Source organism: Magallana gigas, chromosome 2, assembly GCF_963853765.1.
Source record: "Magallana gigas chromosome 2, xbMagGiga1.1, whole genome shotgun sequence".
NCBI lineage: Eukaryota > Metazoa > Mollusca > Bivalvia > Ostreida > Ostreidae > Magallana > Magallana gigas.
In genome coordinates this window covers 58,455,946-58,469,856 of record NC_088854.1, presented here as the reverse complement: position 1 = coordinate 58,469,856, position 13,911 = coordinate 58,455,946, and the positions used below count along the sequence as shown (strand labels likewise).

The 13,911-nt window shown below is 36.9% G+C and overlaps 2 protein-coding genes across 2 annotated transcripts; both read left to right on the top strand.

Moving 5' to 3' along the window:
• The first annotated feature begins 456 nt into the window (after positions 1–456).
• LOC105327330 (innexin unc-9) lies at positions 457–5,774 on the top strand. Its single transcript, XM_011427739.4, has 2 exons — positions 457–626; positions 3,298–5,774. The coding sequence occupies exons 1-2, from the start codon at positions 622–624 to the stop codon at positions 4,502–4,504; spliced, it is 1,212 nt and encodes a 403-aa protein (XP_011426041.2). The 5' UTR covers positions 457–621; the 3' UTR covers positions 4,505–5,774.
• A 3,033-nt stretch (positions 5,775–8,807) lies between these two features.
• LOC105327331 (innexin unc-9-like) lies at positions 8,808–13,907 on the top strand. Its single transcript, XM_011427740.4, has one exon. It carries the CDS (start codon positions 9,014–9,016, stop codon positions 10,277–10,279), a length of 1,266 nt encoding a protein of 421 aa, XP_011426042.3. The 5' UTR covers positions 8,808–9,013; the 3' UTR covers positions 10,280–13,907.
• The last annotated feature ends 4 nt before the right edge of the window (positions 13,908–13,911 follow it).

Here is a 13,911-nt window from a genome sequence, read left to right as displayed (position 1 = left end):
TGGATCTTTACTATTAATTTTTTTTTATGTTAAGATAAGTGGATGTGGCTTATTTTTTTCAGAAGTTGAAGGATGTAATTGTCAAAATTATAATAATTTTTGGAACTGATATATATATATATATATTTATACTTAGTATATATGGTTATATATTTGGTTAAACAAAGTTTAGTAAAACTTTAATTTTCAAATAAAAAGAATAGTGACACAAACATTAACATCTATTAACAATTTAAATTAGTATTGTTTCAAATTGTTAAGTTTGCATTTGATTGTGTTGACGAAATTTTCCGTCTAAAAATTTGTTTCTTACGAAATATTTACCTCATATTTCTATTTTGATAGACGAGTTATCTTCTCTTCACTGACAAAAATTTGGGCATGCCCTTTAACCCCGAGGTGCGCTCTGATTGGTTAACCTCAACTGTTTAGAAATTGAGTGACACCTAGGTTCGGTCCTTCCAAATCATTCAGTGTAGCGACACGAGAGAAAAGAGAAGACAGGGCAACGTTTCGACAATTTTTTACAGTACACAGTTTTAACAGAGGGATTCTTCTTTAGAACTTTCGGTTAAGAGGAACAGAAGAGCCCATAGGTCCTGCTGGTGACCATCTAAAGCTATGTCGTAAGTTTCCTCTTTAGTTTTCTCTGTGTAATACGTACTATTCATAAACAACTACTTTCACACGATATGGCCGATAGGCGTTTTAGTTTTAAGAGTACATCACTGTTGATCAGTTAGACGCGGTGTATCAAGTGTTAAACTGAAATGTTTAGTCCTTCAACCATTTTCAGAAGTCGTTTTACCAGTTTAGACTCAGTTTTGCACGCCTCGGTTATTGTTTCGAGTTTTCTCTAGCCTCATTTTGTACAGCAGTATACAAAATGAGGCGTAATTATCAAAATGTTCATTTGTTGACAATTTGATCATTAAAATATCATCTGTAATAAATTTTATAACCAATATGCTGAACTATGTGGCTTTTCTAAATTTGATTTAAATATTGGGCGATTGGTAGTTTCTCTTCATTTTGTATTTTATACACTTAATCTTTATTATGAACATTGAATACATCTCGTCATAAATATGTCATCATTTGCTACATTTGTACCGTATGTAAGCCCCTGTCAAGATCGGCGGCTAGGTGTCAACACTGTAGGTCGCCTAATACATTTGTGCCTGGGGCCAAATATTCACAAAGCTCTGTAAGCTTGTCAATTCTCCCACTGGGCGCCCCATTAATTGCACGTGAATAACTTGTAAATGCGCGTGAAAATCATCCAGGGAGAACTATATCCATTTTGGACCTGATGAAAAATATATAAATAATGGTTATAATTTAAAGTCAGAATTCCTGTTTTATTCCGCCGATTATAAAATAAATTTAGATTTATGCATGTAGCTATAACTTATTTCACTCAGTATCTTGATTTTGAATGACATTTATGTATCGATCATAAATAATTGAATAATGAAAACATATGGCTGTTTTGGCATTTTCTGCATACTATTTTGTTTATTCATGATATACCTATCTGTGAAAAGTAGAGCATGTTTATTGACTTTTAATTAATAGCAGTCATTGTTTAATGCTATGAATACAATAAATGTATATTACATAACGAAAACAAAGAACATTTGGTTATTTAAAAACAAGCACAAACAACCTGATTTAAAAAAAATTAAAATGCTTTAAAACAGGATATGGTGAGTATTCAGCCTGTAAAACTTAACTTAATGATATAAAACTAGAAACAATAACTTGGTAAGCAATTTTGTAGAGGAAAAATCAACCTATCATCTGTAAAATATATTTTGTTATAAGAAAAATTAACTGTTGTTCTGGGTGACAGTTATGTCATTTTTATTTTCATTCACTTAGAACTTTTAAATGGTTCACCCCCACAACACCATGAATAACAGAAATTTAAAAACCTGCATTTTTTATATCACGGAAAATACCAATAACAAATGAAAAAGATTTCTACATGCTATTAAAATGCAGCTTATTGATTTTGCTTTAAACGACCTGTTGATACATGGGAGGTAACTCTTTCACCTCCTGATGATGACTTGGGCCGATGCCTACGCGACCCCGATTTAATCCACGCAACCTCTGTACTTTGTATTACTATTGTGTCCCATTTCATCACTTCAGATAAAATAGTTACACATTTCTGTATAGCGTGTATATTGCGTCTTATCTGATTTAATTAAACAAGTTGATATATTTTAAATGATCCCATTCGTTGTGTACGGTTCGACAGTTGTCATTAAATTTCAATAAAAAAAAGTAGGACCGACTTGTCAATCTATGCAGTTATTTATAGAGGAGATTGACACATTTCTGTGTAAATCACGAAGCTACGGAAGCGTTACTCAATAATAAAACACCAAAACAAATTCTGTATTTTTTATAAAGGACCGTAAAATTTTTCGAATTCTTCATTTGTTCTCTAAGTGTAGTCTACTTCGGGTAGTTGACCATGTGTAGGTGTATATAGATGCACAAAGTATTATGTGGCGCTACGCACCCTCGGCATCTTTATCTCCTGGATAAGGGTATTCAAGTTTATTTACTTACTTACACAGACAGACGACATTTTCGTGTCCAAACAAAACCGCAGCCCTTATCAGTTCAGGAGGATAAAAAAGACTCAAAAGTTACTTATCGTCATTTCAAATGAAACCCTGTCAATGGCCCCTAGATTTACTTATCCTAAAGCAGGTGCGACAAACCATCCGAATTTTCCGGTCAAGTTGCTTTTTTTAAATATTGATAGACAATAGTGTGTCCGGTCTTCTTTGATGTACCATTGTGACGGTTTATAATGCAATAAACCACCCTGGGCCCCGTGCAATTAGCCGCCTTTGTTAAAAGGTGCTATAACGCCGTCAGCTCATGTATGTCCCTCTCTTACGTAAAATTAAGCCATAATCTCCATTAACATGATTATGAACTCATTCGTTAAAACACAATATAAACAAATTGAGTTAACCTTACGCAATAGGATTTCACATAAGCAAAACAAGTTTTTTTTCTAGTGTGACACTCAACAAAAAAATCCCCAAATCCCCCACCCCTACCCCAACAAACGTAATTTTAAGTGTACAACATAAAATAATTGGTATCTATTATATAGTGAACAAAAGGCCACATGCTCAGTTCACCATTAAATATATACAAAATGCATACCAAAATATTTTCACTCCAAACACGTTTAGATAAATGACATTCATCGCGAATTATTTATATTCAGTACAAGTAAAACATTGTTGTTTGTGTGTTTTTCAGCGTTGTGTGGATCTTTGGAAGCTGGGCGAGCTGGAACAAGCTCCGGGGTAACGATGACGACGACTGGGTGGACCGAGTCAACCACATCTACACCGTGGTGCTCCTGTGTATCTTTGCAGTATTTACCGGGGGCGGACAGTACGTAGGGAATCCCATCGAGTGCTGGTGTCCGGCGCAGTTTACGGGGTCGTATGTATCGTATACAAAATCCTACTGCTGGATTAAAAACACGTACTATGTCCCTCTGGAGGAAGCCATTCCCCTGGACCACGACACTCGCCGCCAGGAGGAGCTGACCTACTACCAGTGGGTGCCCATCATCCTGGTCTTTATGGCATTCCTCTTCAAGGTCCCTTGTCTCGTCTGGAGAATGCTGAGCGGCCACTCTGGACTCAACCTCGAGAAAATCGTCACCATGGCTGCTGGAACCCAAACTGCTGAGCCCAAAAAGAGAGACGAAACGGTGAAGTACATCGCCGTCTACATCGACCGCTGGCTGGATACCCACCGTCAGTACAACTATAACTTCATGGTCCGTATGAAGCAGAAGGCGTCCAAATTCTGCTTGATCATGTGTAACAAGCGCGAGGGCACATACCTGACCGGCCTGTACATGTTCGTTAAGATCCTATATTGTGTCAACATCATCTGCCAGTTCTTCATCCTCAATGCTTTCATGGGACACGGATTTTACTCCGCCTATGGTCTTGAAGTTCTGGATGGCCTGGCCAACAACTGGGAGATCAAAGAGAGCTACCGATTCCCGCGCGTCACACTCTGTGATTTCGACATCCGTCAGCTACAGAACCTGCAGCGATGGACCGTGCAGTGCGTGCTTCCCATCAACCTGTTCAACGAGAAAATCTTCATCTTCCTTTGGTTCTGGTTCGTGGTGGTTGCCGTGGTTACCCTCGGTAACTTCCTGTTCTGGATCTGGCGCGTCCTTATCAAACACAACCGCGTGGCGTACATCAAGAAGTTCCTTAAGGTTCGCGACCAGCTGCTGGGAGAGGATGACAAGAAGGTGTGCCGGCAGTTCGCCGACCAGTATCTACGAGACGACGGCCTCTTCGTACTCAGAATCGTAGCTAGGAATACTAACGCCATCTTGCTAACCGATCTGGTTCTGAACTTGTGGGGTATATACAAAGAGAAACCCTTTGTGAAAAAGGCCTTAAGTGACGATTACGGCGAAACGCACGCTTAAGACAGACTTGACTTGTTAAATGAAGCTAAAGCTATGTTCAAATGTGAAGAGTGTATGAACATTCCAAGTTGTGAAAGTTGACACAAGTATGTAGTTATCCGCCATCTGTGTTGGTTTTGACCAGGTGCTTCGTTTCGGTCGTCAACTTGCTTCTAATGGTCAGTATTGGACACTTCCGACCTGTCTGGCTCCCGCCATGGTGCTAATCGTAGGATGTCAGGGAACAGAAGAGACCAATCCTAGTCATACCATTTGGGCATTGGCATTTCCAACTATGCATTAGATAAATGATCATATATTTATAATTTTTCGAGTTTTTGGCCGCATTTTTCAAATTCTGATGTCCATCGAATCTCAAACATTCCTAAAAATCAAGCGTCTTCCAGCCGGCATCAACTACAGCAACCGATCATTCTATTCCATGACGTCACAATATACTACGTATACATTATAAAGTTTGTTGTTATTATGGAGGCCCTTTTTCGAAATTTTTTGAACAGCGTTGTTTATTTTTTAACTTTGTTGAGCTTTTCAAATTGTAAATGGCCACCAAATACAAATAATTGCAAGTGATTTGTTAATTTTTTTTATTTCAAGATTGATATTACCCACGAAATCAAACACAAATCAACGAATTTCTAGTAAACAACTGTGATACAATTGACCTGCATTCTCATGATATTAATTTTTCCATAGATATGTCTATTTTTATTAAATTTTCCATATACCACTCTATTTGACAATTGTACTCGTGATCATTTCGGAATCGCCTATTTTTTTGGGACCAATGTTATGTTGTTACATGTCATAAGGCCTTGATTTTTGTTGATCTCTTGTATGTTTTTTTTTTTCATTTCAGCATGTGTTCATGATTTTATAATCGCCGTGATGTCATTTTTTGCAACAATGATTAACCAGAGAGACCAATTATTCCTCGCTTTTTGTTGATGTTCGCTAGCACTTATGCCGCAGTCGTTGTGAAAATGTGGGCATTTATTAGATGTAAACTATCTTGTTTTTATTAAAAGGTTGTTTGAACTTGAGTGTTTTAGAAGTCGACGTGCCTTTATAATCAGGACTATATGCACAACGGGAATGTACAGTAATAGTTAAAAACAATTTAATGTTCTAATACAATTTATATTTTTATTATATATTTTAGTGATTGCATTCATATTTTATGTCAAATAATTCAAATCGCAATATCTAGTTACTAAGTTGTTTCAGATTGTATAGTTCAGAAGTAAATAAATATAAAAGACACATACAACTTTTTGGTCTGAATTTCACGGACGCTGTTGTTAGTGTTCAGGTGAGATAAGGGACAGTGGAGAGAGGTGAAAGTCTCGCCGTGACGTCACTAGGGAGGGGTACTGTGTAGCAATATGGAGGATTTGATAAACAAAGCTGGTGGATCGGAACTTTAATAAGTTCTTTGTGTTGACATCCAGATAAGGACGCGCACTTGCATGGTCTTGTATGTAGGTCAAAGTCACTACATCCACACGACGAGGCCATAGCGCCCTATAATATTGAAGAGCCCTTCATTTATTGCTGATAGGGCTCTAGTTCTGGTGAACGCAGCATAAAAACGTCAGTGCTATATAGAAAGTCGAGGGGCAACAGAAAAAAGACTGTTAAAAGCGGAGCTGTGTTGATCAGATGCGGCACATAAATATGCACATGAATAATTCAATCATAATGAAAGACGACAGAGACTGAAACGTTACAATATGACAACCCTCCTCAGACCAGTGGTAGATTAAATATATACTTCTATATATGTCACACTAGACCGTAGTTGGTTAAGTAATGACTAAATATATCGTCTACAACATCAACTCTTATGTTACGAACTGCACTATCATCTTTGGTATACATGCATCTCTTATGATATCTATTTGTTGACCTTGACCCAGTTTATTTTGTTTACCTGGCGACGATCAAAATGCAGGTTAAAAAAGATAAGTAAAATCACATGTATGCACACACAACAGAATAATTGGTCATATAAAGCCAATTTTATACCTTCTTCTTAAATATCGCTCTTGCACCAATTTTCTTCAAAATATGTCATCTCTTTTACATGTTCAGGTAAATAAAGACATCAAAATCATAGTAAAGAAATTATGGTTTCATTCGAATTGAAATGCATGCTCTCAGTCTGTTTAATATCAACATATGCTGTCGAAATCCCAGATGTGTTTCGAACATCAAAACTAAATTGGCTATATCAAATATCATCTATAGACACGGGGGAGCTAGGGGATGACCATAAAATGAAACAGCGGCTGAAATCACAACCTCCCTATCTACTTACATCCCTAATACAGAAGCCAAAACATAACATAAAGGCCCCCCCCCCAATTATTTTGCAAAGGTAGACCTAACCATTAGGCACATAGCATCATAAAGGGTTCCTATAATTGTTCCTAAATTAACCTTGAAAGATTGAAATATTGAGAAGTTGGAGTCAAAGGCATACTACCCCCCCCCCCCCCCCCCCCCGGGATTAGGATTTTCATGATTTTGGGAATTTGGGGTTTTTTTTCATTATTTCTGAGGATTAGTCTAGCCCCCCCCCCCCCCCCCCCACACACACACTTTCAATTTGCTTCAGACGCCAGTGCATAATCTCCTTACTTAAATTCCTGTATACATAAGCACTAACCATAACTTCCATATCAACTTCTTTCGTGCATACATGTACATCGACCAAAACCATAATATATCTACTTACGATCTGCCTTTAGTAGTCAAAACCATCATATATCTACTTACGATCTGCCTTTAGCAGCCAAACCCATAATATATCTACTTACGATCTGCCTATAGTAGTCAAAACCATAATCTCACTATCTACTTGTTGTATTTACATCAGACCTGTTCATGACCTCCATACCTACTTACTTCCTTAATATAACAGCCCAAACCCAAACCGTCCGATCTACATACTTCCTGGATAAAGCAGCCCAAACAATAAAGTCTCTATCTACTGACATTTTGGCTACAGCAGGGCGGACAGTAATCTCCTTAGTATCTATTTACTTTTCTGATTTAGCAGCCAAAACCATAACCTCCATATTTACCCACTTCCTGGATATAGTAGCCCAACCATAACCTCCCTATCTACTTACTTCTTGGAGATAGAAGCCAAAACCATAACCTCCATATTTACCCACTTCCTGGATATAGTAGCCCAACCATAACTTATCTGTCTACTTATTCTTGAGACAGCAGCCAAAACCATAACCTCCATAATTACCCACTTCCTGGATATAGTAGCCCAACCATAACCTCCCTATCTACTTACTTCTTGGAGACAGCAGCCAAAACCATAACCTCCATATTTACATACTTCCTGGGTGCATCAGCTAAACCATAACCTACCTGTGTACTTATTCCTGAATACAATAGCCGTAAGAATGAAGTCCCTATACTTATTTCTGCATGCAGCAGCCAACCCATAACCTCCCTATCTTCTTTCTTTCTGGATACATCGTTATTGGCCGATCAATCTCATTTGAATTTGATCTGACCGCATGTATTTGTGTTTTGCAGGTGAGTGAAATCTATTTTTCTTTCTATCAATTGATGCTAGCTTCCTAGCCTTTTTAAAAGTATATTTGGGTCATTTTTCAGCTTTGAGTTTTGAGTTCGATCGCGTTACTAAGTTATTTTGCATACTGAATTTTTTTTCTGAGAAAAACACTTGTAAACGCTTCAAATGATCCACATGGTTATATTACAACACTGCATCAGACGACGGGTCGGGAGATTTGGTACACCGACTATTCACTGAATCAGATCCAAAATATTGTAAAAGCAAGCAATTAAAACAAATTGCAAGAAAATTTTTAGATTTTGAAATGTATACATGCGTGAATATTTGCAGTTTATATCAATACTTGCGCAGCGTTGTCGAAAAAGCAAAGCCTCGTTATGATATGTACATTAATTGCTTTAACTTGTATTGATCCACACCGATTTCAAATCTCAAAGATTTTAGTCAAGATATTATTCATATTCCAACAAAGCTACATAAAAAATACATGTATCATTAAATCTATATGATTAACTATACCATTTACGCTGTATTTTTGTTATAATTTTTTTTCGCTATTTTTGCGATTATTTCGAATTCAATATCGCAAAATCGACAGATATTGTATTCATTTAAATTAAGATTTCCAAAAATTTGCAACACATAAAAAACATAAATTGCTTCCATTTTTTAAACCTGCGTGTAACTCGCTGTACTTATGTTAAGGGTTTCCAAGGAAGATGTACTGTGTGTTCGGTGAAATGTGATCAATGATGCGTGGATATTGGAGTGAATGACAGATTGACAAAAACTTCTTCACGTATCGAAACCGACACTCATTTGAGTTTTTAAAATCGCGAAGCGGATGAATAAATCGAAAGTAAACAGTCGAAACCCAAAATTAAAAAACCCCATAAGTGTATTTTTAAACATATTGTCATATAAAGAAGAAAAAAAAAACAAACATGGAAGCGGACGAAGAAGTGCATTTTGAAGGTGGGTCTGGAGATCGAATCACTTTCTTGAGGAAGGTGACAGAAACAGAAGATGGCGTGGAGGTGGAGAAGACATACTTTTTCTCCTTTAACTTGTCTGGAAACAAAGATGACGACTTGGCCGACCGTTTGAGCTGTGTCTTTACCATGGTCCTCCTTGGGGCCTTCGCCGTTTACACAGCTTTCCTACAGTTCATCATCCATAAGTCGCCGATCGACTGCTGGTGCCCGGCCGAGTTTACGGATTCTCACGTGGAGTACGTCCAGAACTACTGCTGGATCTCCTACATATACTACGTCCCTCCTTCAGAGGGGTTGTCTCAAAACGACGCAGTAAGACGCCGCCATCTTATCAAGTATTACCCATGGATCCCCGTGATATTGCTTCTAATGGCACTCATGTTCAAGCTTCCAAACGTCTTGTGGCGTCTCATCAGCAACTCGTCTGGTATCAACTTAGGACATCTCGCGCGCTTAGCTTCGGACACAAAGGAAATGACGTGGGATGAACGTCAGCAATCTATCGAACACACAAGTGTTTATATTGAACGCTGGCTTCAACTGCACCGCAAAAAGGAGAACGCCTTCAAGAACATCTTATGTGGAAAAAGAAGTGGAAATTATCTACCTGCGATATATATCTTTATAAAGTGCCTATACTGTTTAAATGTGATCGGTCAGGTTTTTTTACTCGACGCAGTTCTGGGTCAACATTTCTATCTTACTCTGGGAGTGGATTTCTTCGGGCGTCGTCGTTCCGAAATCAACCAGCTGGGGCTAGTGGAATTTCCGCGCGTCGCTATGTGTGATTTTAAGATCCGACAGTTGTCGAACGTGCAATCTTGGACCGTACAATGCGTGCTTCCATTCAACATGTTCTTCGAATCATTTTTCTTCATCCTTTGGTTCTGGTATGCTTTCGTTGCCATGGTGACTTGCGGAAGTTTGATTCTGTGGTTATGGCGCGTGTTCTTTCCGATCAACAAAATGCTATTCATCGAAAAGTTATTGGAAATAAATCCCGATTTGAGAGATAAGGAAATGACGAAAGAAAAGCTACGCAATAAGGAAAGGTTCCACAAGAAAAAGGAGTTCCGACGATTTGTGAATGAATATCTGCGACAGGAAGGCGCATTTGCGCTGCGCATCGTGCAGAGGAATAGCAGTGACGTGTATGCGTCTGACCTGACCGCAAAGTTATGGCTACGTTTTATCAACAACTTCAATGACAAGTAACTGTTGCTACGTTTATAAACGGAGCGACTTTCGGCAGCTATCGACCTTTTTTGTCGTTTCACAGATCGCAGCACGCTTCTTTTCCTTTTAATATTTTATAACAGCAAAGAGAGTTAGGGGCGGTTATTACACAAATTGTTTACTGAATGCCCTTGACTTTTAAATGACGTCATCGCCACACGTTTTTCAAAACTCTGTATTTTATTAATTATTTGATAAAACGTGGTCTTTGAAACGGCGTCCCAAACCTCTTGCTAGAGACTGTTAGATTTTAAAGCTTCACTTGCCTTAGTTATTTACACCAGTAACTCATCTGTATCCGCCACAATTGCCAATATACAGACTAATGTTAATTAACATATCAATTCATATCAAGTACAAAGTCAAATAGAGAATTTTATGTGAGAATGGAAAAAAGGAAATCTTATTTGTTAATGTGCGTATTTGCAGTCTGATTAAAATCAAACCTTCGCCATGCAGCTCCTTTTCATTTCGATTGTCGCGTGAATGTTTGATTTTAGTCAGGCTGGCATACCGTGCATGAGCCGGGGTTTTATTTCGCGTGTCTCAAAATTTGCAGAAATTGTGTATAATTTTTTTCAGTTGGGTCAGTCATTTTTGCAAATAAAAAGTTTCTGATAGCAAGCAATAGCGGATATTATTTCAGCGTATTGAAAACATGTTTTTTGCGGTGGGTGTATTTGCAATGTAAAAATTACCCCGAAAGAGCGAAAATTAGATAATCGCGAAAGTTACCGGATGTACGGTATTTACCACTTTACATGTTTAATTTTAAAATTGTTCTATTAATTTATGCTTAAAGTATGCTATATGTAAGACCCATACTTTTGACAGTTTGTAATCGACTGATTGAAATCACCACCACCAGTGTAGTCTGTGATGTATATATACAATTCTGAAAGTCCAATTTACAGGTTACAATTAGAACGATAAACGATTGCTTATCTGTGCTTTGTATGATTTTCTTTGAATTTGCAATTTGTGCTATAATATACATTAAAAATATATTTATACAATTAGTGATAATAATTAGACTTCACACGCTTCATCTAATGAGATCTGCTATGCTAAGTCTTCCATTAAGGTGCTCTATTTTGATATATAAATTATAACTTGTTTTTATAAAGTCATATATATTTATGTTTTTTTGCATTGTATGCACAATAGTTCTTGCCTGTTTCTTCGATCAATACTATCTTCACCTGATATATTTATTTACACACATACTAGTAATGTTTTTGTTCATGCGCTGTGATCTTTTTGTATAATGTGCTATGTTTGTACTTCTGTGGAATCATCATTTTTCGTGGGGTACCATTGTTCGTGGCTTTCATGGGTAACCCTTGCCCACGAATTTACATCCCCACAAATGTATATGCAAACATATGTTTAATATTTATTTACGTAGGTAAAGTTTGGCTACCCACGAACATTGACCCCCAATAGAAACGATTCCACAATATTTGCTGTCGTTTTAGAAATAGTGTTCTGTTTTTACCTAATGGTCTTAAATCACATGATTGCTTATTTCTGATGGTGTGAGCATACTTTCTTCTCCCGATGTTTGGTTGAAATGCTTTGTATGTTCGTGATTTACTGTTTTCCCAATGAGTCTGTTAATTATAAAATGACATGTGTTGCCTTTTGCAAGGGTTTGTCTTTACAAAGTGTGCTCTATTTGCAAAGTGTGACTTCTTAACACGATGTGCCGTCTTTTGTTTGTTGTGTTTTTCATTGATGTGCTGGTTACACGGGTGTGCTGTGCGATCTGATTTGAACTAGAATTTACATCCGCTCCCCGGTTACGACATCGATCCCCACAGCGACATATCAAATACAGGAGCCTGAATGGTCTAATTTTGATTCGATTGCTATGCTGTGTTGTTCACGTGGTTTTAAATATTTTTGCATGCCGTCTTTTATGTCGTCTTTTTTGTTACGTTATTCATTTAGTGTTCTTTCTTAATATGAGGTGCTATATTTCTACTATTATTGTGCAGTTTATCCTATTCAAAAATAGCATGTATATAAAGTGACATATAGGTCCGATGGGCCGGGTGTTTATTCCTTAAGCTATTGTATAATACTAGTATTAATACATGTATACATATGAAACACATGTCGCTATAATAAATCATTTACTTACTTACTTACTTACTATACTGTGTCCTTTCTTTATACAATATGAACTGAGTCGACCTTCCCATTGTTTTCTGGTTTTACTCTTGTAGTGTTCTTTCATCATACGATATGTTGTCTTTTCATGAGTTTTTTTTTATATAATGCGATATTTTTCCACCAGGTGTGCTATATATGTTAATCCACATGATCTTCTTCGTCCATACGGATGTGCTATGTCGTTTATCATGTTCCATGTCTTTGACCGATGTATTGGTTTAGTTTTACATACATGATGTGTTGTCTTAAAACATTTTCCATGTCTTTGCAAAATGGCTTTTTTGTTTGTTTTTATAATGGAAAGGGGGGGGGGGGGGGTTGAATACTTGTTCATAAATGAGGCTCTGGGTTGTATTGCTTTTTGTATGCTATTTTGATGTATAATTTGAGTGTTAGCGTTTTATCAAATTGAGTTAAATGATGTTTTAACATGCACTCCAACATTTTTGTCCATTTATATTGATTGTTATGAAGTTGAATGCATGTATATGGAATAGAAATTGACATCAGTATTATTTACTTAAGTGCACGCGCTCAGACAGCCTGTATTCTTGGTTTACGTACATAGCAATAAATTTTTTTTTTCAGACTTTTAATCACATTTCAATTTTTATATTTAATCTAAACTATAATTTCATATTTACAAATATGCAGACCTGCAGCTAAGATTGATTGCGAGTACCAGTATTAGTGTGGTCAATCACTATGGGATACTTCATGGTCCATAGTCTGATTTAGCTTAACCAACAATTGTCTTTGTTAGAACAAACAGACCAGACTCACCTGATATGAGACGCATAGGTGTGTTTGTAAACTTTCAGGCACGCAGAGTAAACAAAATTTCACTCCTCTAGAAATCCAGTAAAATGTCTGTGTTGTAATTTATTTTTGAACGAATTCGGAAGTAATGATTTTTAAATCTTGATTTATGTTCCTCAGATATTCATCTAGATTTGATATATGACAGACAATTTTGTGCAGTTAAATGCATATATCAACACATTTACCTGTTGTCCCCCAAAATAAAGGTGCATGACTTCCGGGTCATAAGGTACATCCGATGATGTCATAATGTATCTTGCATTTTTATCAAATTTTGTCAATTATTTTGATAATTGTAATTGAGGTTTTTTTCTTATTATGTCTGAAGATTAGAAAAAATTTAAAAAATAATTTGTTTTGCTTGTTAAATTATTCGCAATGTTTCTAGTGAATTCAGCGAGAATGGCTTTTAATGCCTAGCATGGTAAGTGAGTGTCGACAATCTCTGTCTAGACCCTAAATGAAGAAATGATGGATCGTTGTGAACTTTTGAACTGACGCTTACTCTCTCTGACTATTATAGTCACCTTTGTGAATTGTTCTTTATGATATCATTTTGATGTCATTAGCATAAGTTAATGAATAAAGCTTCCTAAACTAAAAAATACGCA

Coding starts and splice junctions, on each gene's coding strand:
- LOC105327331 (XM_011427740.4), top strand. CDS start 9,014: ATGGAAGCGGACGAAGAAGTGCATTTTGAAGGTGGGTCTGGAGATCGA.